Source organism: Panicum virgatum, chromosome 5N (assembly GCF_016808335.1).
Source record: "Panicum virgatum strain AP13 chromosome 5N, P.virgatum_v5, whole genome shotgun sequence".
Taxonomy (NCBI): Eukaryota; Viridiplantae; Streptophyta; class Magnoliopsida; order Poales; family Poaceae; genus Panicum; species Panicum virgatum.
In genome coordinates, this window is record NC_053149.1 from 11,018,109 (window position 1) to 11,044,947 (window position 26,839).

The 26,839-nt window shown below is 47.1% G+C and overlaps 2 protein-coding genes and 1 pseudogene across 3 annotated transcripts; 1 reads left to right on the forward strand and 2 right to left on the reverse strand.

The window, feature by feature from the left end:
• Positions 1-1,802: 1,802 nt before the first annotated feature.
• On the reverse strand, positions 1,803-3,969 carry LOC120672795. The gene is made up of 4 exons (XM_039953383.1): positions 3,339-3,969; positions 3,045-3,163; positions 2,762-2,887; positions 1,803-2,153 (listed from the first exon to the last, which is right to left on the reverse strand). Exons 1-4 carry the CDS (start codon positions 3,552-3,554, stop codon positions 2,072-2,074), a joined length of 543 nt encoding a protein of 180 aa, XP_039809317.1. The 5' UTR covers positions 3,555-3,969; the 3' UTR covers positions 1,803-2,071.
• A 6,172-nt stretch (positions 3,970-10,141) lies between these two features.
• On the reverse strand, positions 10,142-15,714 carry LOC120672354 (protein decapping 5-like). Of its 2 annotated transcripts, none has more exons than XM_039952704.1 (8): positions 15,298-15,714; positions 14,710-14,810; positions 13,700-13,780; positions 12,678-13,619; positions 12,003-12,068; positions 11,053-11,247; positions 10,852-10,965; positions 10,142-10,786 (listed from the first exon to the last, which is right to left on the reverse strand). In XM_039952704.1, the coding sequence occupies exons 1-8, from the start codon at positions 15,506-15,508 to the stop codon at positions 10,589-10,591; spliced, it is 1,908 nt and encodes a 635-aa protein (XP_039808638.1). In that variant the 5' UTR covers positions 15,509-15,714; the 3' UTR covers positions 10,142-10,588. The 2 variants fall into 2 exon arrangements, with proteins under 2 accessions (XP_039808638.1, XP_039808637.1); XM_039952703.1 differs by having other exon boundaries at positions 12,678-13,622; positions 15,298-15,679.
• Positions 15,715-19,349: 3,635 nt separating this feature from the next.
• Positions 19,350-20,924, forward strand: LOC120674546 (annotated as a pseudogene).
• Positions 20,925-26,839: the final 5,915 nt, after the last annotated feature.

Below are 26,839 nucleotides of genomic sequence, written 5' to 3' on the forward strand. Positions count from 1 at the left end.
ATCTACAGATTACCCATTTACGGCAACCAGTAACTTTAAGAATCGTGTTTGATGCTCAAACATATAAAGTATAAATGTTTTGTTTGGCCTATATGTTTTCCTAGAAATAACCAACCGAGAAATGCTCCAACTCCAAGTGCCCAGAAGTGAACCCTACAAATACCGAAACCATCAATGCCCTGCAATACAGTTCTCCACACCTCCCTTATACTCACCCAACTAAGAGTTGAAATCACTTTAAACAGCACTGAATCAGTCATATAACGGGTCACAGGGCAGGTCAAAGCATCTAGGTGAAGCCTTCAAGGCATTCGGGCAGGTCAAAGCATCTAGGGGAAGCCTTCAAGGCTTTGTGGTAACACCAACGCTTACCCGTGGCAGTGGTCATGCAGTAGCTCTTCCTGCAGAGCCTGCAGATGCGGGACTTGCCGTCGGGCGCCGTGTCGAAGAACTTGAGGTAGAGGGACTTCATGGGCTTCTTCTTGACCTTGCCATCCGGACCCGGGGAGGAGGAGCCGGCGGCCAGCCCCGCCACGATCGTCTCGACGCCGGGCAGGAGCGTCATATCGGTGAGGGTCGAGCTCCCCATGCTGGCCTGCCGCTGGAAGGAGAGTCAAGCGAAAGCCATGTCAGCACTCAGCACAGGGCGGCCATGGTCGGATCAGATTCGACGAGAACGTCCAAGTTTCGAACGAAACTCTAGACATGTCCAACAACTCGCGTAGCATGGATCCTTCAGAATCTGAATTGAGCACGATGAATCGAACTGTGAAACTGCTAATTTTCGGTTGACAAAAAGAGATTTTTTTTTCGACATCAGTTTGACGAGGTCAGCAAGATTGATGCGACTGAGAAGAATCAAAAGATTTATCTTGCTGTTGCACACTCGCAATCATCCAACTGGCAAAATCGCAAAAAGTTTCCAGCTATTTCTCGTTCCAGTGCTTAGCGACTCGCGACGACGAAGGGGAGGCGAGTGACAGGGACGGGGCGCGGGGTACCTGACGAGATTGATTTGGGAGAGGTAGGCGAGGAGCGAGCCGATCCGGAGGACTTGGGGAGACTCGGGCGGGAGGCAGCGGCGCCGGCGAGGGGTGCGGGCCGGGGGAGCCGAGCCGCCGCTCTCGATGGGAGAGATCAGAGACGGGAGGGAGGTCGGAGCCGAGGAGGGGGGAGGTGGGGGGCGAGCCGGCGACGGCGCTGACCGAGCGAGCGAGCGAGCTAGGGTTTGGCGAGTTGGGTGATTGGGTCGGAGTCCGACTCGCTCGGATTTCAATCGGACGGGGCGGAGCGGCTCGATGGGCGGCCGCGACGCGACGCGAGCCAGCAGCAGCCGGCTCCCCTCATGGGTTTCGTGGGCTGGACTGGGCTGGGCTGGGCGGTGTCATGTGAATTAACCTAGCTTTACTTCCTCAGTTCCTTTCTCGGAAAAAAAACAATTATGGAAACCTGCAGAGCCCATGCGTGTACTCTCCATCATCTCTACAAAATTAAACCAAACACATCAGCAACATTGACATGAAAAGGAAGGTTTTTTTTCGACATGAAAAGGAAGTCGGGAGTCTTGAGCTTTGACATTGTTGTGTGTTGCCAACAGCCCAACGCAGATCAAAACACGACGTAATGGATGAAAAGCAGCAGCAACTATCACGAGACAGGCCCATCTGCTACCCATGTCGACATAGCATACGCTTCCACCACTGACGATCCACGTCAACGACGAAGCCCCTGTGAGGGCTAGTTTGGGGGGGGGGGGGGGGGGGGGGGGTCTGCTTGACGTACCCAGGAGGCGAAACGAAAAGTTCAGAGAAGACAAAAGCCGTATGTATAGACACAACCATCGGGACGAATCCCCTGATTTTCCCCCTGTTTTTTTTTCAGAGACAAAACGAGCCCTATAACTTTGGTAAATCATCTGTCGTTACAGTTATGTCAATCTGCTGACTGCTGGTGTCAGGTGTTCATGCATGTGTGTTTGTGTATCTACCCGTCAGGCTCAGCTCAGCTAAGACTGCATCAGCCTGCCGTGCTGTTCCCCCGACAGAAGAAGAGCTCCGTCCTCCTCGCAGCATCACTTTCTCCGCTTCGATCTCCTCCATATCACGCCAAGCGGGAGCGTGAACATCGGGAACGGGATCTTTGGTGGTGGTACGCTGCAAGATTGTTCCAGGAACAAGGTTATTGACCGAGTCCACCGCAATCAGACAGCCAGAAAATCTGAACTGAACTGCTCTAGTAGTACTATATGTATCTTTAATTCTTTATTATCATCCTACTCTCTTTCTGTTTGAATTCGATGGATGAACAATTTTCCAGCACAAAAGGCTGTGGCATTTGCAGTATTATACTAGCGTAACGATGCTGAAGAGGTTCGGATCGTCGGGAGGCAGCCGGGCTGAATGACTGAACTGAATTGTTCACATGATAAGAAAGGTAGCACGGGATGCAGGTTTTCTGAAGAATGCTGCTCGAGTCAACGCATTCGAGTTTTCAGAGCGGGCTAACTCCATTTGCGTTTTGGAAGCGCCTAAGCACAACTGATTATAAAATTCAAACCTCGCACGATGTCCAACTTTCCTAATCTCGAACAGAGGACAGAGCCCAGGAATCCAAGGATGTAGAGCCGCTGAACTAACCCATTGAGTTTTTTTTTGTCGCCCTCGGTTTTCTATTCTGAACGACCTGAGGCTAAACCAACAAACTACTGTACTCGGAACGACCCCATTTGCAATGTTCAGAGTTTCAGAGTTGAGAGAGATACTGCAAGCTTATGGTCTCGATCTGGGTGAGGTCGGCGTTCAAGAAGCCGTCCCGCGCCGTGGCGTGCTGCCGGACGGCGAGGACCCTGCACCCCAGGCTCCTCACTCTCGTGTACGGGCTCGGCGCCCTGCGCCGGAAGAAGCGAAATGTTCAGTAGAAGTAAAGCAGTTGCAGACTTGCAGTTCCATGTTCAGAGTTCAGAAATTCAGCATGCAGGTGTGAAATGAAATCAAATTCGCAGAACGAACTGCTGCTTCGATCGAATTCGGCGATCGCGTGCTCACCTATAGAGGAAGCTCTTGTCGTGGAGGCCGACGACGAGCGTGGTGGCGCCGAGCTGGTTGACCGTGGCCACCACCGTCTCCCCGAGCTCCCCCTCCGTCACCACGATCTCCACCTTGGCCTGCAATCGCAGCGTCGACTCGACCGTCAGCCATCGCCGCCGAGACAGCGACCGGGATTGACGCCGCAACAGCAGCGTCCCGCCGGTGGATTGATTGCGTTCGGTGCGGAGCCCCGACCGACCGGCCAACCAACTCAACACAACCCACCCAGCTGGGCCGCCGGCCGCCACGCACCTCGGCGATGCCGTTGCAGAGGTCCTTGAAGGCGAGCGCGAGCTGGAAGCCGCCAAGCCGGAGCCTGCGGCGCTTCCGGCGCGAGCGCGCGGGCGGGCAGACGTGGAGCAGCGTGATGGAGTCGCCGCCGCGGATGAAGTTGCCGACGGCCCACTGCAGCGCGGCGCGGGCGGCGGCCGCGTCCTCCACGACCACCACCACGCGCTGGCTCTCCATGCACGCGGCGCCGCCCCTCCCCCTCTTCAAGACTCTTGATCGAAGCCGGCCGCCAAGAACTCCCTAGCTGCTGCTGCTGCTGATGATGATGATGGCAACAGCTAATTCAGCTGGCTGAACACCCATTTCGTCTCCATGGAAACCAAAAAGCTCTAGCCTTTTCTTGGCCTCGTTGCTCCGCAACTGTCAGGACAGGGATGAACTAAGCGTGTACACAAACAACTACGCACTAATGGCGAGTGTGGCTGTAGGCGAGTAGCTGATGGAGTATTAGAGCAGAGCAGAGGAGCTGTGGCCTGTAGGCCGGTAGCTCGCTAGCTAGAGTTAAGAGAGGATGATGAGGTGGGCATGGCAAGGGGACCAAAGGAGGAGGAAGACAAAAGGCGGTGATGGAGAAAGCAGAGGAGGATGTTGCTAGAACCCACTCCCGTCTGGTTAACTGTGACGGAACCGTCAAATTAAAACTCCAAATTAAATGTAATGACAGTCATTTGAACACATCGGGTGCATTAGTTTAATGGTTTAATTTGGCGATCCTTTCTCAACCCACGGTCCGATCAAAACAACACCGGTAGTCCCACGCGAAGGTGGGCGCAGATGGTACAAACATGACAAATACTTGAAATTATACGACAAGACGGAAAAAGGAAAAACCACAATCTTTACAACACGAGTTTAAATACAACAGTTTTACAAAGCTGGTTCAAATACATACATAACTTACATGTTTTACAACTCCAGAGATACGAGTTCGAATAATAAGAGAAAGGTCTACATTCCCTTCTACACTTCTGCCTATGCACAACCGGTCAGACCGGCTGCAAGAAAATCCTGCGAATACCGGTCCACTAACCGGTCAGACCGGTCCAACAAAATCTGAGGGGCTGCAACTCTGCCCTTAAGTGTGCAACCCAACAACTCTCTAACCTAGGGGTCTCGATCCATGACTTTCCACCCCTCTGCATCCCGGCGGACAAATTTGACGCAGCAGGGGCAAAAATCCACATCGGGGTGCCCTGAAATAAAAGTATGGTGGCAACAAACTCTGAGCAACTAATACTCAGCAAGACTTACCCGACCAGTGGGTATAACTTAGCCCACGTATTTAGACATGCAAGACTTTTGGCTGGTGGTTAATTTGCAGAACAACACTGTAAGTGAGTCCTTATTTAACAGGTTTTAGCTCCCATTTCTATCAATAGAATTACTAATCATCTATGATTGGCAAAACTACAACAATCAAGGTGATCAAAACATTAATTAGATATCATTAGCCCACATTTCATCTCTTCTCATTCTACTCATTTTCCTTTCTACGATGTGACCAAGAGATCAAGGCTCTCATAACCGCGAGACACGGCGAATCGATTCGATTTAACCTTGCAAGGTGGACCTAACCAACACGGCACGCAAAAGCCCCGTCGAACCCCACACACCAACCTTTCGGCTCCCCGCCTTGAACTACAGGAACCAGCCCAACGACATATGGTCAGCCGAGCTCAACGTGAGACCACCAAAAGTAAACATATGCATCCCCAATTCTCCGCGACTACTCGACTCGCCCCAGGAGTTGGGTGCGGGTTCCTGTACTTTCGAAGCAAAGCAGTACTCGGCTTACCGGTTTCGACTACCTGCTACACCTGGCATGCGGCTAGTACAACTCAATCCCCGATCAGCACAGCCGACAACGGAACGGTCCTTAATCAACACAGATAGGGCTACACCTTCCCCATCCGGTCTCCCATCCCATACCTTCCATCTTGGATATAGTAGCTCATATAATGTAATATAGAGACAACCTATATCACGCGAGTGACAGAATTATCACTCGACTTCTATCGAGCCCTATTAAGCATAGCAGTGCTAGCGACCTATTCATACTAGTAAGAGGCCCAAGAAAACCTAAGGATCATCCAACTAAGGTTCCAAACAACTCCTACAACTTAATGCACAAATAATAGATACATATATAGGTGTCATAATTTAAATTAATAGGTTGTGCACCGGGGCTTGACTTCGGGCTGCTGCTCAGAACTGGAGTGAGTTGGGCCTTGGGCCTGGTTCTCACGCCTGTCCTCCTGCTGGGCCTGCTCTAGCGGCTCCGGTGGCTCCGCAACCACCTCGTATATCACCTCCTCCGCGGCGGCTTCTACACGTGTGCATATGCATATGATATCAGAATGCATGCATGATTTATAAAAATTATAAATAACCAATACCCAAATTAAATTCCAACTATTTGCACCAACACCCACTCATCACCTCCTCTCAGCCAGGGCCACACCGGTCAGACCGGTCCCTCCGACCGGTCAGACCGGTCCTACCCAGACCACAAACTAGAATCTAAGTCGCGGCTAAACTAGCCCACAACTTTCAAATCCCTTCTAGGCCCTAATTCAGAGAAGCATATAGATGATCTTGACCCAAGAAAATCGACTAAAACCTTCCAAAAAGGTGGATTCACCCAACCCTAGGTGAATTACCTTAAACGAGTTATCTAGCCCAACAAATCTAAATTCCTTCTAGGCTTTAGTTCAGGGATGTATGTGGACACGTTTGACCAAAGGAAATCAATTAGAACCACCTAGAAAGGGAGATCAATCCACCCAAGCTTGATTACCTTGAATGGCTTCTTCCCCACGAAGAACTTGGAATCCATAGCACCCCACGAAGGAGCACGTGGAGGAGATGATCACCTACACAAATCCGAAGCTCCCATGGCCTCGAAATCAAGGGAGAGGGAGGATTGAGGAGCTTAGGGCTTGGGTAGGGAATGAGAGGGAGAGAGCTCGGGGAAAGAGTGGCAAGAGCGTGGTGAGGATGAGTGAGTTGTTGAGAGAGAGAAGAGTGGTTTAAATGATGTGGGCCCAAAACCCACAAAACAGGTTCAACCGGTCAGACCGGTCGCCCCGACCGGTCTGACCGGTCCGACTGATCTGAGCAAAGAAATTTGATCAGTGAGTTTTATCGTTTAGATTTTTCTCAAAACTAATGGCTGGGCTTAGTCTTAATTATGGGTGATTAATACCTGAGGTGTTACATTAACATACTTTTTTTATCAATGTCTGGTTAACATACTGATGGTATCATACGGCTCCTAATCCTAACTACTATGCTTGAACTGAAACTGAAGTTGAAATTGTATGGCGGCCTGAATGCGTGCCGTGTGCGTGCGTGCAAGCACTTCATGCCAGCGTGTCATGGCAAGCAGAGCATCATCTCATCGTGCATTTAAAAAATTGTTGCTTGGCGGTTACTGTTTGGGTGTTCATAATTTGCTTCTTGTCCGCAAGCTAAACCCTGTTGGATTATTCGCTTTTGTGTGTGTGTGTGGCACTGTTGTGTCCGGTGTAGCCATGCGTCGCGTATGGTCCCCCTTTTTCTTGGCTCGCCGCTGCCTGAACAACCCGCCGGCGCGTGTGACCTCAAACGGGGGGTGTTTGGGGGTCACGCGGGGGAGGCCAGCAGCGGATTACAGCATCCGTTTAGGAATCATGTTATCAACAGCAAACCTTGCTCTCTCTCTCTCTCTCTCTCTCTCTCTCTCTCTCTCTCTCTCTCTCTCTCTCAAGAAAGGAAAAAAAGGTAGCAAATGGAAGATCTTTTTGGTGCAGTCTTCAGGAAGGAAGCCAGGTCAGGAAGAAATGGTCAGGACACATTACTTGGGTGTGGCGGCGTCAGATGAGAGTGACCAGACAGGGTCGGGTTTCATTTCGTCTCAATAGTAGTAGGTAATTACAAATTTATAAATGAACTTCAGTAGACTTGGCTAGTGTAGCAGTTGGCCCATTAGGTGGAATCGCTCGAAAGAAATGTGCGTAGATGGTGGTGGCTGGAGTGGCTCATGTCACGCTACAACATATGAATATAAATACGCACAGTCTATGCTCGCATTTCTGCTTCTCAATAGCTATCTTGCAATATTTCAAAAAAAATAGCTAGCTTTCGTCAGATAAGATTTGGAAAAAAAAATTTGGCACTGTTTTAGGTTGGGCTGTGCTGTGAAGACCTTGCCGAACAAACAACCGAAGACCACTGTGCAGCCATTAGACGTGTGGCGCATCATGCATGCCACAGCTGGCATCGTCGCGTGCCTATACGATTACGACAGGTTAAGGTACTTTCTGGTGTAGTGGTGCTGTCAGCGATGCCGTATTACCGTGGCCTGCAAATGGAACCATGGAACAGTAGGTTAGTACTACTAAGGTCCTATTTAGTTCACACCCCGTAAACGCAAAAACGCAAAATTTTGCGAAAGAATCTTGCTAATTTGAAGTACTAAATGAAGTCTATTTACAAAACTTTTTGCATGGATGGGCTGTAAATCGCGAGACGAATCTAATGAGCCTACTTAATCCATGATTGCAACAGTGATGCTACAGTAACAATCCGCTAATTATGAATTAATTATTATCATTAGATTCGTCTCGCGATTTACAACCCATCTATGTAAAAAGTTTTATAAATAGACTTCATTTAGTACTTTAAATTGGCAAGATTCTTTTGCAAATTTTTTTTTGCAAAAAGAACTAAACACGGTCTAAATTTTGCAGGCAAGATTCTCTCTTGGACTCCTATTTCGTCCTTTTCACTTTTATTAACCGTATTCGTGCATTCAGTTACAGTAGATCACAAGAGCATCTCCAACATATTATCTATCTCTCGTGTCCTATATATTTTCTCTTTCTATTACTAATAATACTTTTTGTATTTTTAGTAGCAAGGGCAATAGCAGTTTAGTCAAATGATAGGGTGAAGGAAGAAATCTTCCTATATTTAATTAAGAGGAAGGTGTGTTTTGACGATTACAAAAAAATATTTAGTATTAACAATGAAATTAGTAGTCTACTGAAACAGCTCCTATTACTAAAATGATAGATTTTAAATATTAAGGAGAGGGGTGAGTAATCTGCTAGAGATGTTAAATCATGATTTGCTACATTTTATACGCTTAGTCTAAAACTGTTCAATTTTTTGCAAGACAGATTGATTCATCTGCGAAGAATCGTGGCCTCAAGCACGTTAGTAGTTTAAACGGCCCAGCTTGATTGATCGTATAATTTCAGAATCCCACGGAGCATGCGCATAGTCGCGCTCGCGCTACATGGCGGAGAGAGCGACAAGGCCAGAACCAAGAGCAAGAGGGGCCATGGCCATGGCCATGGCGCGCACAGTTTTTTTTTTTTTTTGCCATAGGGCGCTCGTTTCGTTATTTTTGCTGCTGCTGCTGTCCTGCTCCGCACGTGCGCGTGCTCACCGCGACCAACACTGCTGTCAGCTGCGTCAAGTCGTCAACCAACCCGGCCGAGCTGGGTCCTGCGGGAAGATTCCTCTGGCTAAGGATGGATTCGGATGTCTATTCGAATCTCAGATTTTTGGTCATTTTTCTTCGATTATGGACAAATAAGATATAGAATTTACTATATAAATTCATAGCCTTGTATTTAACATTGATCTTGTAAAGATTCATAAAAACTAAACCTCAAATTTATCATATATATTCTCAAATAATAGATATAAAAATTCGAATACGGATCGGATACGAATCTTTTTTCACCTTTTTAATTGTAGGGAGCAAATAATACATAAAAAAATTTATACAAAATTTTATTCTTATGTGTAATAATATGTTTGATAATATAAAAAAAGATTAGCATAAAATTTTAAGCATATCTATTTTAAAATATCAAATTTGTTCTAAGAATTCGGATGTTTAGATCCATCCCTACCTCTGGCCCAATTTAGTTCCCAATTTTTTTAAAAAAATTTCGTCACATCAAATTTTTGAACATATGCATAAAACATTAAATGTAGTTTAAAAAATAACTAGTCTATAGCAAACAAATTTGAGTTAATTGTCTAGACTATAGCAAAATCTATAAATCTAGGAAAAACCAATTTGGGTTGCTTTCTCGTGTCCAGTGTCTGGTGCACGTGAACCATCTCCCTTTCGGTGACGGCAAAAGTTGGCCGGAAGCGCCGACATTAGGCAGAAGCATACACTACCCCCAGCGTGTGCAATATGCTTCGACGGGACGGCCCAAGCCAGAGGACGATTCATGGAGTGTTTAGCTCCCTCACTCTCATCCGCTTGCAGAATGCTATAACCTGTTGTGGCATTCATCCAGATCCAGCTGCCTTATCCAATAGGGCAGGCAGGAGGCAGGCAAATAGCATCCATAATCCATTCATGGCGACCTGGGCTGGCACACCCTACACCATTGATGAACCAACTCATCACACCTAGGGGTGGTAAAGGGCCCAACATTTTGAACTAGAAAATCTAAGGATCGGGCCCTAAAAGGGCCGGGCTCTAAATATATATATTTTTGAACTAAAAATTTTAAGGGCTTTATTGGGCTGTGAAGAGATCATTAGGGCCATGGCCCATTACCACCCCTAATCACACCACTGCAATCAACCAAACTGATGCCCAACCTACAACAAAATCGGAAACCACAACTGGCCTATGGCCACAAATTTCATGCACCACCTCTGTTACATTCAGCTAGGCATTAAACCCTCCCAAAGAAACGACTGCATTGAAAACCAATACCACACAGCACTTCACAAGCTAAAAAGATTGATTAACTGCAACAACTGGGGTAATTCAGTTCATTATATAATTGAAGACTTCTGACAGCAGGGAAATTCAAGGTTTCACTACCACCAATACAAAACAGACAACACAGCTAATCTGAAATAAATTAAAAAAAGGTTACGGAGCTAGGCCCAGCTTTGCATACCTGGATTGAGATCGGCCTATACAACTACATCTCAAGCGCTTGGTACGCACACCAAGGGCCACAAGCTTACCCTATCAAGCATCAGCTGCTCATCTACTGGCAACTCTTCCTACAGAACACGGTATAAAACACATTAATGACCAGAAGCTACAGGCCTTGTCTGCACAAGGCACGCCCAAGTGACATGGTGGTAAGTTCCATTTATTTGTTGAACAGTACGAGATGCATCATGCATATGGTAAAAGACTACACCAGCCGCAAGTATGGTTGGATGCACATCTGCTACAATCAATCTCTCCCATACGCCCCACCACGGTGAGGATACGAATTTCCAGGGCCACCTGTGCCCATGTTTCCATAGCCACCCTGCCCAATGTTCCCGTAGCCTCTGCCACCATAGTACCCACCACGGGAACGGCCACCACCACGGTAACCACGGGCACCACCACGATAGGGCTGCCGATGCCTTGGAAACTCACCAAACGTCTGCACAGCAATGACAATGAGTAATGCAGTAACAGTGGAAAGTCGAGTATAAGTGGTTACTGTACCTCTGTGTCAACTCTCCGCCTTTCTGAAAACTTGCCCCTTCCATTTGGCCCTCCTCCACGTCCAAATGTTCCACTAGAGAGGGAATCGAAAAAGTCGTCCTTGACATAAACAGGCTGCATAAAGTTCAAAACAGGTCAGGTTCCCTGCAGCAAAGAAGAAACCATCAGCATATCTTGCACAACTCTAAAAGAGCATCAAACCTTGACAGCCAACTCTGGGTTTTCTGTTTCCACAACCTCCAAATCTTCATCAAAAACATCACCTCCCATCTCACCATCCTTATCCCTTGACTGGGATTTCTTACCAAGATGACCCCAGACTTCGTCTTTGTTGAACTTCTCATTCATGGCCGTGAAATCAAATTCTTCAGTAAATGCTGTCACAGACTGTGAAAACTGCAAAGAAAGACCATACAAACATGAACAAATCTGACAAACCATTTTTCAATCAGAGAATCATTTTCCAAGGTATTAAAAAAAATCAAGGTATGGTCCACAAGGCCCTTGCAAATAAATATATGGAAGTACACTCAAAAGGTCTGTATTGCTTGTTCTTGGAGTTATCATAATTCATGAGAACACACCGCTCTTTAATGAAGCGTCAACTTCAGCCAATGACTTATCACACAACAGCCAAGAACAAAGGGGTGCACAAATTATGCCTTCAAAACCCCCTCCTACTGCTCCTAAAAACTTGCTATAGGGGCATATGTATAATGACTCAGGGGTTCCCAACTCCCAACGACGCAATTTCCCCATAGCTTACCCGAAAAAACATTTTTGATGTGCACTTGGATTGTACGTTGCAACATGTGCAGGCGACTCACTAGCAACCAATAAAGTGAAGCTAGGAAACTAATTCAGGAAGTTTTGTTGAAAGAAAATCGAACGATGTACATGTCCAGCACACCTAAATTACTCGTGCTAATAGCAAATTTCATGCTTCATAGTCTCATAGATGGCAAAAAAAACATCAATAAGCTGAATATACATATAATGACTCGATTTAGATGGGTAGAAAATAGAGAATGGAAAGCCACAGGCACCACAATGTGAGTATTACAAATGTGTCAAACAATATTCAGGATTAACAATAGCTTCCTTTAGAAATAAGTTTGATTCAAAACAGGATTTGGATTATATCAACATACCGCACTTCCTCTACCCCTTCCACGGCCCCTGAAGTTGTGGTGGTTGTGTGAACCAGATCCGTTGTACTGAAAAAAAAGTGAGGCACTATTCAATAGTATCATAGACTTCTGATAATAATAAATATATAAGTATATAAACATACATGATATAAACAAGAAATCCCTTGAAAGAAAACATGCAGCGTCAGTTTCATCACGGTATTTTAAAAGCAAGTTAATGTAAGACGAGATGCGCAGGTCAGCAATGGAATTCATCACCATGCATTAAGAAGCATGATTAGTAGTGAGATGTATGCCGAATTACCAATAATCATAATCCATGCAACCTTGCCTAATTTTTTTGAAAATTGCCACATCATCTTATCTAGTGGATTATAGCAGTTGACAGTATGATCATTGGTTAAAATTATTGCAGTTTGCTTTCATTAGAATAGAAGGTAGGAAAAAAGGAAGAGAAGAGCTAAAATACTAATTTTCTCAGTTCAGACATTTAAAACGAGCAAGATTATGCTTATAGGTTTATCAGGTCATGGTGAACTCAGATAAATAAAACACAAAAAATGTACTAAAACATCAGCATAAGATTACACACTCAAATGGATCTCCATATTTTATTAAAAAAAGGAGACCTGTTTGCCTCCATAAGCACAAAGACAGGAATAGAAATATACATACCTTTTGAGGCGTTTGTTTCGGCAATGGTAATATAGGCTCCTTATTTTCAGGCAGAGCACGTGATGGTGGATCAGGTAGCAAAGGGTCAGGTAGCAGTGGTTCTGCAACTTTTGCCTTAGGCTCAACTGGCTTTGATTCTTTGCTGCCCATCTGTAAAGGTGTCTGCATGGAGTGCGAGGATGAAAGCATGGATGCAGTGTTCTGCAATAGCTGACCTGATGGTGCTAACAAAGGCACAGGCATCTCCACTTGGGACGAGCTAGATGGGGCAACAGTCGAAGAAACAGACTGAGATACAGTTTGGTATGCCAGTGTTGAGCCTGGAAGAACAGCAGCCTTGCTGCTACCCAAAGAATTTAAGTTCTGTGACATTGCACTAGTTTCAGCCGTGGAAGTTGGCTGGCTTGGAAAAGGAAAAGTGGCACCAAGAGATGTCACAGGAGGAGCAAACAACGATCCCATGTTCGGCAGAAGAGGCTTTGAACTTTCTGGAGCTAATAAGGTAGCAGAAGCAGGAGCTGTTGTAGCAGGCAGGATACCTGATGAAGAACCTTGACTAGTAACAGGTGGCATCAATGAGGGTTGGAGTTCCGACAGCTTTTGCAGCCCAGATGGCAAAGAAGGATATTGGAGATTCTGAGGAACCGACAATCCTGGTGTGGGCTGAAGAAAAGGAGGTGGCTGCAAATGAGGTGGCAGTCCACTTGAATGCCCATAGTATCCTTGCCAATACATTGAGGGAACTGAAAGTGTGGAAGCATTTCCTGCCTGAGGCGCCACTGAAGATCCCCATGGAGTGTTCCCTGGTTGATACAGCGGAAGAATACTCTGAAAACTTGGCCTCTGAAGCCCATATTGAGCTGCCTGGGAGCTGAGGTCTGGTACAACTGTACCCCCAGCTGAAGGCAAACTTGAAGTTGATGCTGGTTGGGAATAATGTGACTGCTGAACATAACTGCATTAGCTAAGCAGCCCTAACGGGTTAAAGAACAAGTTCCCATTTCACACTGGCACAGTGGTACCTGGATTATGGCAGGATCGTTGTGCAGGGAAGCTGCTTGTGGTGGCGGTGGTGGTGGTGGAGATGACTTAACTTGCAGATCCTACATAAGAAAATTATTTGAACCCAGATAAATTACGATGCTAAATATATCAAATGGGTAGCAGGCAATGTAAAAGATAAAGTATAGAATTTATAATGCTTGCATTGGAAGCGTAACATAAATGCATTCATGCATCAAAAGATATAAGGCCAAATAATCAATGGATGGCATACAGTTTAGATAAGGAAACTTCAGAATAAAATTTTTAAATAAGTACATTGAGAACACGGTACATGTGCATTTATGGATTGCACACATATCAAATTAAAATATACACAACTGACTACTGCGTAGCTGATAGTCTGCTGATTCTACTAAATTGGACACTATGAAACATAAAGAACAATTACAGAGTCTTCCCAAGCAAGCAAAGTTCAGGTAGGTTAGACGAAAAACTTACAGGAGACGCAGTAAAGAGGACATAACACACAGTAGCTCTAGGCCATGGTTTTGGCACGTTGTACAGGCTAGGGTATGCATATTAAAGACTAAAACATACACTAGGCTGTGTAGTACCCTGTGGGCAATCTTACTGTAGGTAAACACAGTTCTAACATGTCTTTAGCGACTTAACAGCAATCTTACATTCTAATGATATATACACTCTAAAAAGGAAGCAAATACAGGAGTGCAACTGTGAAGCATGACGAACACGTGCGGATTTGGCTAAATGTGGCAAGGAATAATTCTGTCCGTGCTTTTGTGCCCCTTGGACCTTCACACTCATGAGCCAACACGTGTGATACAACACAATATACCCAATCTACATCTTGTACTTAAAGTAGAGCCAAGGCTTCAACAATGTGAAGTAACCATCAAAGTATGCGTTAAACAAAACCGTGCACCAGAAATGGTAGCGGCAATAATGAAACACGCAATTCTCACAACTGAAAGTAACATCAGGAGCCCCGTTGGTGTTTCCAATATACCTTGATATCACTTCCCCGAAAGAGGATGTACTCATAAACTTTGTCGCTAGCAGGAATCTGCATTCCATCTTTCTTCCTGCCTTCAGTCCCAAATGACCGCACTACAAAACAAGGAATGGACACGTGTAGATCACAACAGCAGCACCTGAAGTAAAGCAATAGCTAAGGCCTATGGCGCGCATCTCAGCTTGAAAATTGAGGCTCGAATGATTCGGACATGAGAGGACATAACAGATGGAATAATAACAGCTAACAAACCAAGTTTCGGGGATTAGTAAAGTGGGCAAACATAGGTGGTCAAACAGCAGTTTGAAAATTGAAGCTCAAATGATTCGGACATGAGACGACATACATATGGAATAGTAACTGCTAAGTGCTAACAAATCAAGTCTCGGGGATTAGTGTGGTGGGCGAACATAGCATTCGGAAGCTTCGAATTCCCCTCAATCCCCAGCACAGAACTAGCAAACGGGGCCTGGATTCGACAAGCCGGGCGCACCAAATCTAGGGCTAAACCAGGCGCATCTGAGGATAGCGACAGCAGCGGGGTCGCGGAGTGAGGGCGTCCGAGGAGGGGAGACCAATTACCGTTGCGCAGGCCGATGCTGGACTCTTCGGTGTTGATGTTGTAGAGGACGCCCTCGTACCTGATCTCGCTCTTGGAGGTCAGGCTGATGAGGCTCCCGATGTACGACTCCGGGGACGCCGCCGCCCCGCCACCGGAGCCGGACGCGGCCGGCGGCCGCGGGGCCGACACGGAGGAGGCAGACGCCGCCGACGGTGGCGCTTCAGCCGCCATGGCCGCCGCGGGATCCCGGGGCGCAGCGAGCGGGGGAGGCTAGGGATGCGAGGCGGTGCTTGGAGGAGGAAACCCTAGCGCAGGCGGCAGGGGCAGATCCCGTTGGTGCGCTCGCTCTCCTCGCTGCTCTCTATTAAACGGGCTCTCGGATGGATATGGGCGGCGAGGTGATGTGGAGAGGGTGAAGGGGCGGTTTGCTTGCGTCCGACCGGATTAGGGGCCCAGGTTGGGAATTTCTAATGCCCAAAATGCCGACCCGATCCACTGCAAACTGCGAGAAAAATTGCAATTTTAGGACTCTAAGAGTATGGTTAATAGCATAGAAGTGCTTGGCTATAAGTCAAGTGATAAGAGCTAAGTCATACAATAATTGTCTCATATTTGTCTTTAAAAACTTTTTTTATTATTATGTAATGTCATGTCTTACTTTCTCTTTCCTAATCTTCCTCACATGTATTTTTATTTGAGCTCACAAATGTCTATGCTTCCGTGCCAAATTTGGCTCTAGAACAAGAGCCAAACTCTCTTCTCTTTTCTCCTTTCTCTCCTTCACATCAGCAAAAATACTGACTAATTTGGCTTTAAGCTCATTGTTGTACCTGCTCTAAGAGCGCATTTAGTTCAAAAAAAATTTGAGCAAAAATTTTTGGGAATATTTACGACACTAATTAGGAGTATATACGGATGGACGGGAAATCACGAGACGAATCTATTAAGTCTAATTAATTTATCATTAGAGGTTGTTTACTGTAGCACGATATTGTCTAATAATTGCATAGTTAGATTCATTAGATTCGTCTCGTGATTTCACTCGGGGTTATGAAATAGGTTCCAAAGGGGTGATCACATCAAATTGACTAGTGAAAACGAGAATTACACCCGGGGTTATGGAATAGATTTTGTCGGTTATCGATATTTAATACTCCTAATTAGTGGTCAAATAATCGAAGTTACCGTAGCGCAGAAAAAGTTTGGGAACTAAACATAACCTAAACAACGTATTTCTCAATTTTGCCATTTGTAACATTAACATTGTAGAAATATAACTTTAAATATCAACATCATGATTTTTCTACCATTTGGTATAATTCCACCTTTTTCCTTTTTTCTTTTTAATGTATTTTGCAAGTGAAAGACCCTTTTGCCCCTTTGTATTGTATGGGGCTTGTCGGTTGGACTGCACAGGATGCATCTTTCTCCTCCTCTCCGATCGCGACGACCCTTCCATCATTCGACCGCCGGCCACCGCCCCCACTTCTCTTATGCTTGTGAGAGACCTATTTCTAGAGTCAATTTAATTAGAAAATTATGAGAATTTAAATGTTTTTAAATATATTTATTAATATATTTAAAATAATGTATAAGTCTACTATGTTCTTAGAAATTATGCAATGTTGGAAATAAAGCTAAAATGTAGGTTGAAAGTACCTTATGATCCAAGAAGAAAAATTATCGACCAATCAAAACGTAGAATTCAAGTTCACATGGATCGAAGGAACCACATGCACTACCAAACCGACATAACTAAAGTCTAGACACGTGGAACAATGACAAGAGGACACGTGAGAGGCCACCAGAGCAACCTTGAGGCGGTGGAGCCCAGTGGGCTGTCGGCCTGGTCGGCCGACTGGCCCATGGTGCCACCGACCTCCAACCTTCACTAGGAAGCTTCCTTCCACATTACTTAAGTCGGTTCAACATGCCCGGGCAGGTGCAACTCGGCTGAAGACACCCCCTTTGCACCCTTTATAAATATGAGACAGGGGTAAGAATATAGACAAATCTCCAAGTTGAAGCTCAAGCTCAATTCCTCTCTTGTGTAGTTCTATGCTAGTGGAACTTAGATGAAGTAGTTGTCGGATCCTCGGATGTGCTTCGGAGAATAGGTATGGGTTTGCTACTAGTTCTTCTTTGTAATGTTCGGTCGTTTGTAATAAACTTATCTTACAACTTTTTATATTTGCATGATTTATGTCCTGCAGTGTTAGATATAAAGTTTATGATTAGTTTGATTTATTACTATATGTTTTGCATGGTTAGAAAACTAGTTCAAGTTAACTTTTACATGCTCCAGTATTCGTATGCTTGCCATAGTATGATGTCTGTCCATTCGGAGGGTGTGGGCAGCGCGCGGAATACTATAGTATCGCTTATTAATGTAGACATGGTATCTGAGTTAAATAAGTGTTGCTGGATGTCGTCCTTTCCGAAGAGGTAGCATGCAGGTAATCCTCCATGTTCTGTTAGGGAGTAAGAGGGTTATAAAATGCTTTGATGGCTAGACAGTCATATATTTCTGCCATTAGCATAATTCTCCCTTGTATTAGAAATAACTAGATAGAGCCTAACCATGTGCGAAGCATAAAGTGCTAGTAAAATTGTATAAATTCTACAAGTACACATTAGAGACATGATTGACTAACTTCTACCTAGCTCCCTGCCTCCTTTTATCTTTATCTGAGCTGAGTTCACTTGTATGTCATACTACCTGCCAATCAATATTTATCTTACCCATGTTTATGCAATTGAATATTCTATTGCAATTAGTTTATTCCGTCTACCAACACAAATTAATCGCTATCTTCCCTACGGAAATATAAATGACACCCAAAATACTTTATGGGTAAAATGTTGCACCTGTAATTCCATCCGTTTGCGGAATGATTCGTGGTTCATGATAGCTTTGTTTCCGGTAACTACTCTAAGAGATATCAAGACATCTCTAGTGCTGTTACCGAGATCAGGCTGGATAACCTGTATGTGTAGTAGACGTTGCGAAATACCAACATCCACCACCGTTGCGCGCTGCCTCGCCCCGCCCTTGACACGCGCCTGCCATGGTTGCGCCCGGCCTGCCCGAGGGCGGCGGCAGCCTGGCTACACGTCTGGCGTGGCCGCGCCTGCCTCGGCTGAGGGCGCCGTCGCCATGGCTGCGCCCGACCTGCCCGAGGGCGGCGGTGGCCTGGTCATCGCAAAGCTTCCTCCACTCCGACGAGCTGACCTGGATGAGCGCGTCCAACTCCGGTCGTGTGGGCATCGTCGGGTGGTTGGCATGGAGCGCTGCGGTGAGCATAGAGCACCACAACCAGCGTCGTGCACGCGCTGTCCCCACAGGCGCTGTCGTCGCGGTGATCGATGGATTCGAAGAACACCGGCGTCTACGTCCTAGGATTGAGAACTCACGCATCTCCCAACTGCCGGCCGCATCGTCATACTACGGAGATTCGCAATTGTGACACAATCAGAGCTATCATCCAAAGCTATGAAGCCAATGCATCCATGATCAGAAACGTTTCGTTTCATGTTCATCACATGTCAGAGGGAGCTCACCTGCACTTCATCGGCAGTTTCTGGAAGAGGGACTCGAAGCTCCTCTTATCGAAGCCCCTGCTCCTCTGGCTGAAACTTGTGCTTCGACGTCGAGACGGGCTCCGGGCTCGCACCCCAGCTGGTGCCCTAGCGTATGCCCCAGTGATAGGAGCGCCCAGCCAGCGACGTCCAGCCAGACTGCGGCGGCACCTGCCTCAGCGCCTAGCGCCAAGCGAACCGACGTGGGGTGGAAAAAAATGATGAGCGGGTAAAAATGAAATAGAAAAGAGGGAAAATACACTAAATGGCAGAACAATCAAGGTGTTGATGTTTGGAGTCATATTTCTACTATGTCAATATTATAAATGGCAAAATTGCGAAGCGCGTTACTTCGAATCCCAAAATTGCAATTTTCTCGCAAACTGTGAACAAGCCTGGAAGCAGAAATGGATGTGCAGTTTGGATTTTTCCCTACTACTGTCACAGCTCACTGAATTTCCCAAAACTCCCAAGCAAAACACAACCCGTCTCCTTCCCCTCTCCGATCCTCAATTAACTGACCACCCAAATCCCTACCCCTAGCCCCCATGCCATAGCAGTCACCACCGATGTCGTAATGCTCCACTCGCCCCACAACCTTTCGCCGTCACCGTCCCCTACGCCTCCCTTCCTGACAACCTCCTCGGCCTCCACCCTAGCCGCCACCGCCGCCGCCGCCGCCGCCGCTTCCTTGAAGCGTCGCCGCCCAGAGGTACTCGACGAGCACAACTACATCGTGGCAATCGAGCGTATCATCTGGCGGGACTTCTTCCCGGACCTCTCGTGCCTCCGGGACCGCCTCGACTGGCTCTAGGCGGTGCGTTCCCGCGACCCGCTCATCCTCTGCGACACGTGGCTCAAGATCCTCGACTGCCGCCGCCGCCTCCAGCCCCAGGGGATGGGGCCTGTCCCCACCCCGACGCCGGCCACCACCACCGCACTCCGCTCCCCTCCTTCTTCACCACACCAGCCGGCTCTGTTGCCGGCGGCGCGGGTGCCCCCAAGGAGGGGAGGAGGAGAAGGAGGATGAGGACATCACTGCTGCGCTCTCCCTCGACGATTTCTTCTGCCACTTCACCAGCGAGGACAACGAGTCCTTCTCCCGCATCCTCGAGAAGGTCATCCATTGCCGCCGCGAGCGCTACCCCCACCTCCTAGAGCCTGCCGAGTCGAAGAACACTGCATTGTTGGAGGACACGAACCGCGACAGGATAACAGATGGGCATGGCACATTGGGGCAGCCACCAAGCATGCTGGAAGGTGCCAAGTTCAAAATGAAGAACCTGCTCATGTACCACCTGGCAAACCGTGGAGAGGCACCGCTCACAAAGGAGGAGCGTGTAGAGAGTATCAAGGGGATGGCCAAGGAGATTGACAAACCAAGCATAAGGTTACATGGGAGATCCATGGCTGATGATGCAAGGCCCAAATAGGAAGAGGCCACATTACTGTATGCACCAGTTACAGGCTCCACTCCAGGAGGGATGGCATACCATGATCCTGACAAGGCCAAAAGTATGATCTGGAGGATCTAAGGAAGACGTCGAATCCATTTTACCTTTGAGTCAGACAAAAAGGCCAACAATGGGTATAATTTGTGAGGACACCATCACATGCACCTGGTGTGGATGAGTCGCCATTCATGACATGGGCTGAGATTGATGGAACACCACTAAGGTTGGATCCTGATGAAACACCAAGTGGTTCTGGGGTAGTGAGACATCACATTTCAAGATCCCACTGCCTCCTGCTCGCAATGTGAAGGCACAACTACTTGCAAGGGATGCAGAAAGGAAGATAAAGGAGCGTTCTAAAATTTTCCAGAAGCCACCATTACCATCCCCTATGAGGAGAGACAATGCCAGCCCCAGAACCCTCTCACGTGCAGCATAGAAGTTTGTGCGGAATGCCATCTCAAAGTCAGCAAAGTCCTCAAACACCATTGATGAGTGCAAGCTACAGAGGTTCAACCCCATCTGGAAAGCACTCCCAAGACAAGGTTTCAAGAGATCCAGGCCTCGGATCCTGGTCTTCGTCAACAAGGTAGGGTTCCGTCCCTCCCCGGTGATTTTTAGTAGACCTTTTTGATAAAATGGATACATGGTCTTTCTTGTACTGTAGCAAATTGTATAACGAAAGAATGGAAGTGATGCTTATTTACTCTTGATATCTGAGCCATCCTTGCAAAATCACCACCATGAGCATGGCTTCGCATCCCAAGTTCGTATATGCATTTTTTTCAATGGTTTAACAAAACTTAGGTTGGCACAGATGTTTGTAGGACAGTTTGTGGGTACTCAGTTTGCTGGACCTTACTCAGGGCCCCCGTCGTTCACTTCCAGCTTTGTGGGGCAGATTCCACCGTTCAGTGCAGGAGCTCAGTTTGGGACTCACGTCAGTTCGTCGACAGTTCCAGGATCGTCAGCAACGTTTCCCAAAACTTCCAAGGGTTATGATTCAATATGGGTTATTGTGGATCGTCTCACCAAGTCGGCACATTTTCTGCCGGTAAAGACAACACATACGGCAAAACAATATGCCCAATTGTATATGGACCGTATTGTGAGTCTCCACGGGGTTCCAAAGACAATCATTTCGGACCAGGATACTCAATTCATTGCCCGGTTCTGGGAACACTTTCACACCGCTCTTGGTACACAACTGATCCGCAGTTCAGCCTATCATCCTCAGACAGATGGCTAGACCGAGAGAATAAATCAGATTCTGGAGGATATGCTCAGAGCGTGTGCGCTCACCTATAGCCAGAAATGGGATGAATGTCTACCCTTAGCCGAGTTTGCTTATAACAATAGTTATCAGGAGAGCATCAGAATGGCTCCTTTTGAGGCATTATATGGGCGAAGGTGTAGGACCCCATTGAACAGGTCAGAAGCCGGAGAAAGGAACTTTTTCGGACCCGATATTGTTTGCGAAGCTGAAGAACAAGTCCGAGTTATTCTTGAAAATTTAAAGATTGCGAAATCCCGACAAAAGTGTTACGCGGATAAGAAACGTCGATATGTCCTGTTTCAGGCGGGAGATTATGTTTACCTGCGGGTCTCTCCAATGAAAGGGGTTCAGCGATTCGGCGTAAAAGGAAAACTTGCACCTCGCTATGTTGGGCCTTTTCTTATCATTGAGCAATGTGGGCCGGTAGTGTATCGCCTGGAACTTCCTGCCCAATTATCCGCGGTTCATAATATATTCCATGTTTCTCAGCTCCGGAAATGTCTCCGTGTTTCAGAAAAGGTGGTTGACATAGAGAAATTGCAACTGGAGCCCGATCTTGTCTACCCAGAGCATCCGGTGAAAATTGTGGATCACAAGACTCGGGTTACTCGGACTCAAACGAGTAATTTCTATAAGGTGCAATGGAGCAATCATTCCGAGCGAGAAGCCACATGGGAGACCGAAGAATTCCTTAAATCCAAGTATCCGGAGTTTTTGGCTACTCACCAAGGTGCCCCATATTAACCCCCAAATTTCCTTTTCAAAGTTGAATTCCCATCGTAAATCTCGGGACGAGATTTCTTTTAGGAGGTAGGATTGTAACACTACAGGTGTTAATCCTCTGTAGTTAACTTAATCATGGTCATTAGATTCAAACTTACGCGACAAAGCAACAAATCAAAACTACTCCTGTCAGCCTAGGCGGGACCGGTCTGATCGGTCGGAGCAACCGGTCTGACCGGTTGAACTGGTTTCAACCGTTTTGGGCCCCACGACATTTAAATCACACACACACACTCTCTCTCTTCCTCACCTGTGCACTCGACCTCACAAGCTCTCTCACTCACTCTCCCCGAGCTCTCCCCTTCTCAAGCTCTAGGTTTTTCAATCCTTCCTTTTCCTTTGATTCCAAGGCCGGAGAAAGGATCAAATTGGTTGCTCATCTTCCCCTCGATTCCCTCCCTGGGGTGCCTGGGATTCGAGTTCTTCATGCAAGGAGGAGCTCACTCAAGGTGATTTTCTAGATGATCTTAGGTGATTTCCTTTGGTCAAAAATGTCTAAATGTACCCCTGAACTAGTGCCTAGAAGGGTTTAAGGACTTGTGGGTGATTTTTGCCGCGCCAAGGATTCTAGGTTTTGATCTGGGCAGGACCGGTCTGACCGGTAGGGATCCGGACAGTCCGGCCATTGGTTCGGATACTCCGGGTTTGTGGTGGTTTAGACATTCCGGGTTTAGGCCCGGAAATTCCGGACTTGGGAGTCCGGATACTCCGAGTAGGTGTCCGGATACTCCAGATTTTTGGTCTCGAGTCGCACAAAGGCCAGACCGGTCTAACCGGTTTGGTATACCGGTCTGACCGGTGCTAGCAGAGCTGAGAGGGTTCCATTAGGGTTAGTTGGTGAAAATAGATAGAAATTGATTTGGTTATTGGTTACTTGTAATTTTTATAAATCATGCATGCATTCTCTCATGTCATATGCATATGCATATGTGTAGCAGCTGTGGCGGAGGAAATTGTGTATGAGGTGGTTGCGGAGCCACAGGAACCGCAGGGACAAGCCCTGCAGCAGAAGGATAGTGGGGAGTCGGCCCAAGGCCCATCTCACCCTAGCACTGAGCCGTAGACTCAAGGCAAGCCCCGGTGCACATCCTATTATTTTAAATTATGACACCTATATACGTAACTATTACTTGTGCATTAGGTTTAGGAATGGTTTGGAACCCTAGTTGCATGATCCCTAGGATTCTCTGAGTTTTACTAGTATGTATAGGACGATAGAAGTGCTATGCTTAATGGTTTTCCGGTAGAAGACGAGTGATCTCTTGCACTCGCGAGATATAGGATGTTTAGAAGTCGAGTAATTTCCGGTTACTCGCGAGATATGAGATATAATTATACTCCAGTACATGAGATGTTGAATTTGACATGGACTAAATGGAGAATTGAGACCGGACGGGAAATGATGAGGATACATAGGAATGGCAACATGACAGGGTTCCTGGGTGTCTTAGTCCCGTCTGTGTCGATTAAGGACCGGTCGTTGTCGGCAGTGCTGATCGGGGATTGAATTGTACTAACCGCTTGCCGGAAGTAGGAGGTAGTCGAAACCGGTAAGCCGAGTACTGCCTTGCTTCGAAAGTACAGGACTCCATCTCACCTCCTGGGGTGGTCGAGTAGTCGCGGAGAAACTGGGGATACATATATTACTTTTGGTGGTCTCACGTTGAGCTCGGCTGACCATATGATGGTAGGGGCGGTCCTGTAGTTCGAGGCGGGGAGGGGAAAGGTCGGTGCGTGGGGTCCGACGGGGCTTTAGCGTGCAGTGTTGGTTAGGTCCACCTTGCAAGGTTAATCGAATCGATTCGCCGTGTCTCGCGGTTATTAGGGCCTTGATCTCTTTGCTGCATCGTAGCAAAATGTTAGAATGTAAGTTATTTATGTATATATATATAATCTTGGACACATTGAGATATTTGGATTGCACCACCATGTTTGCTATAGTTGATGCCTGCTAATGTTAGATTAGAGTTAATTAAATTCATATATAATTTAAGGCTAAAATACTGAAAGTAAGGAATTACTTTAGTCGTTTTTCTACAAAATAACCACCAGCCAAAAGCCTCGCGTGTCTAGATATGTGGGCTAAGTTATACCCACTGGTCGGGTAAGTCTTGCTAAGTATTAGTTGCTCAGGGTTTGTTGCCGCCATATTTTATTTCAGGGCACCAAGACGTCGATTTCTGCCCCTGCTGCGTCAAATTTATCCGCAGAGATGCAGAGAGGTGGGAAGTGATGGACCGAGACCAGTAGGTTAGGAGGCTGAGGCGTTGCGCATGCGTGGGCTAGATGCGCACCCTGTCTGTTTTGTGGGACCGGTCTGACCGGTCTAACCGGTGGCTACGTGGGGAGCTTCATGCAGACCGGTCTGACCGGTTGGTCGAACCGGTCTGACCGGTTGGTCGAACCGGTCTGACCGGTTGTCTAAAGGCGGAAAACTAGAGGTGTTGTGGGATCTTTTTCGTCTAAACTTGGCTATCCTATTGTAAGTTGTAAATTATTCTATTTATGTAAACTTTGTAAAACTATTGTAGTTGGAGTTTAGTTTGTAAAAGTTATGTAGTCTTTATGTCGTGTTGTTGTATTTTCAAATATTTGTCGTGCTTGTACCATCTGCGCTCGCCTTCGCGTGGGACTACCGGTGTTGTTTCGATCGGGACTTGGGTTGAGAAAGGATCGCCAAATTAAGCCGTTAAGGCTAATGCGCCCTGATGTGTTCAAATGACAGGCCATTACGCTTAATTAGAGTTTTAATTTGGCGGTTCCGTCACAGCTTGGTATCAGAGCCGAAACACACTGGGGGTGGTTCGAGCATGACTAATTTATAGATATTACAAATTAAAAATGAATTTCTGACTGAGGATAAAAGTTGTTTAACGATATGAGTGGGATTACTCGTAATAGCCCTGTATAGTGTTGTTACAATCGTGAGTAGATGTTCAGTTTGGTTGAGAGATTAACGTAGGACGCTCATGCATCATGATATTGTATTTCCTTTGCAATCGAAAGTTCCTGTTGTAAGTCATGCATCATGGCATTCAATATTTTCAATTGTGTTTATGAATTTAAGTCAAGGGTTGTCACCCGGGTCTAACACCGAGAATTTTAGTTCTGGGTGTGACCGGTCTGACCGGTCTTTGACACCGGTCTGACCGGTTGGTCCTCGTGCAGTGTCATGCAGGCCATGCAGACCGGTCTAACCGGTCTCCTGCTCCAGTCTGACCGGTTGTGCGCAGACAGAAGCCCCTAAGTTGTGGCTAAATAATTTATTTCTGGTGCTTTCTTCCATGATTCGGATATTAGTTGCAGTGATGATTATTTTTATGTAATCAGAAAAATGTAACGAATCCAATCATGATTGAATGCAGAATGGCAGGCCCACCGAACCCTCCTGATTTGGCCCAGGTCATTGCGGCCATGCTCACCGGACGAGACGAACAGACGGCACACCTCCGGGAGATTGTGGAGCAGGGCAGAGCGCAGCGGCCTGAGCATCACCACCAGCCAGCTGTCCCTGGATATGAGCAGTTTCTAAGCACCCAGCGGCCACTGTTTCACAAAGCCGATGAGCCACTGGAAGCAGATAGCTGGCTCCGGACCATAGAGTCCAAGTTCACCCTGCACCCGTACAATGATGGGGACAAGGCCGGATTTGTAGCCCAGCAGCTCAGGGGTCCCGCATGCACTTGGTGGGACAATCACGTGGCCATGTTTCCCGAGGGCACTCGGTTCACCTGGGCACAGTTCAAGGAAGCTTTCAGGGCACATCATATCCCTACAGGGGTCATTCGTAGGAAGCTCACAGAGTTCTTGGCCCTGAAACAGGGTAACCACAGTGTCCTACAGTATGCCCAGGCCTTCAATAATTTATCGCAGTATGCGGGCTACCACGTGGACACAGAAGAGAAGAAGCAGGCTTGCTTCAGGCAGGGGCTCAGCAGTAAGCTCCAAGATCGCCTGGCTATGGTCAAGTTTGACACCTTCAGTGAGCTGGTCAACGGTGCTATCATTCAAGAGGATGCCCACTTGGCTCACAAGGCAGAGAAGAAGACAAAGGGGCCGGCGGCGGGGTCTTCGAGCAGCACTCCCCAGAGGTTTCGCTTGGTGCAGTCGGGCCCACAGCGTGCCCCCTTCCAGCACCAGCCACCGCAGCAGTGGGGATACAGGTCCCCTCAGTACACTCAGCCACAGGGGACAGTCAGGCCTCCTGTTCCTCCATAGAGCGAAGCAGAAGATTTGGGTGCCGCAGCAGGGGGTGCGCCCAAATTTGTTCCCATGCTACAACTGCGGACAGCTTGGACACTTCGCACGTAATTGCCCCATGCCGCCGAAGCAGGGACAGCCGTCCAGTCAGTAGAATCAGAAAGGCAAAGTCGCTCACTTCAAACCGGGACAAGTGCATTACACCACCCTTGAGGGTATCCCGGAGGGAGCTCCAGTGATGGCGTGTACGTTTTCTGTAAACGATCATCC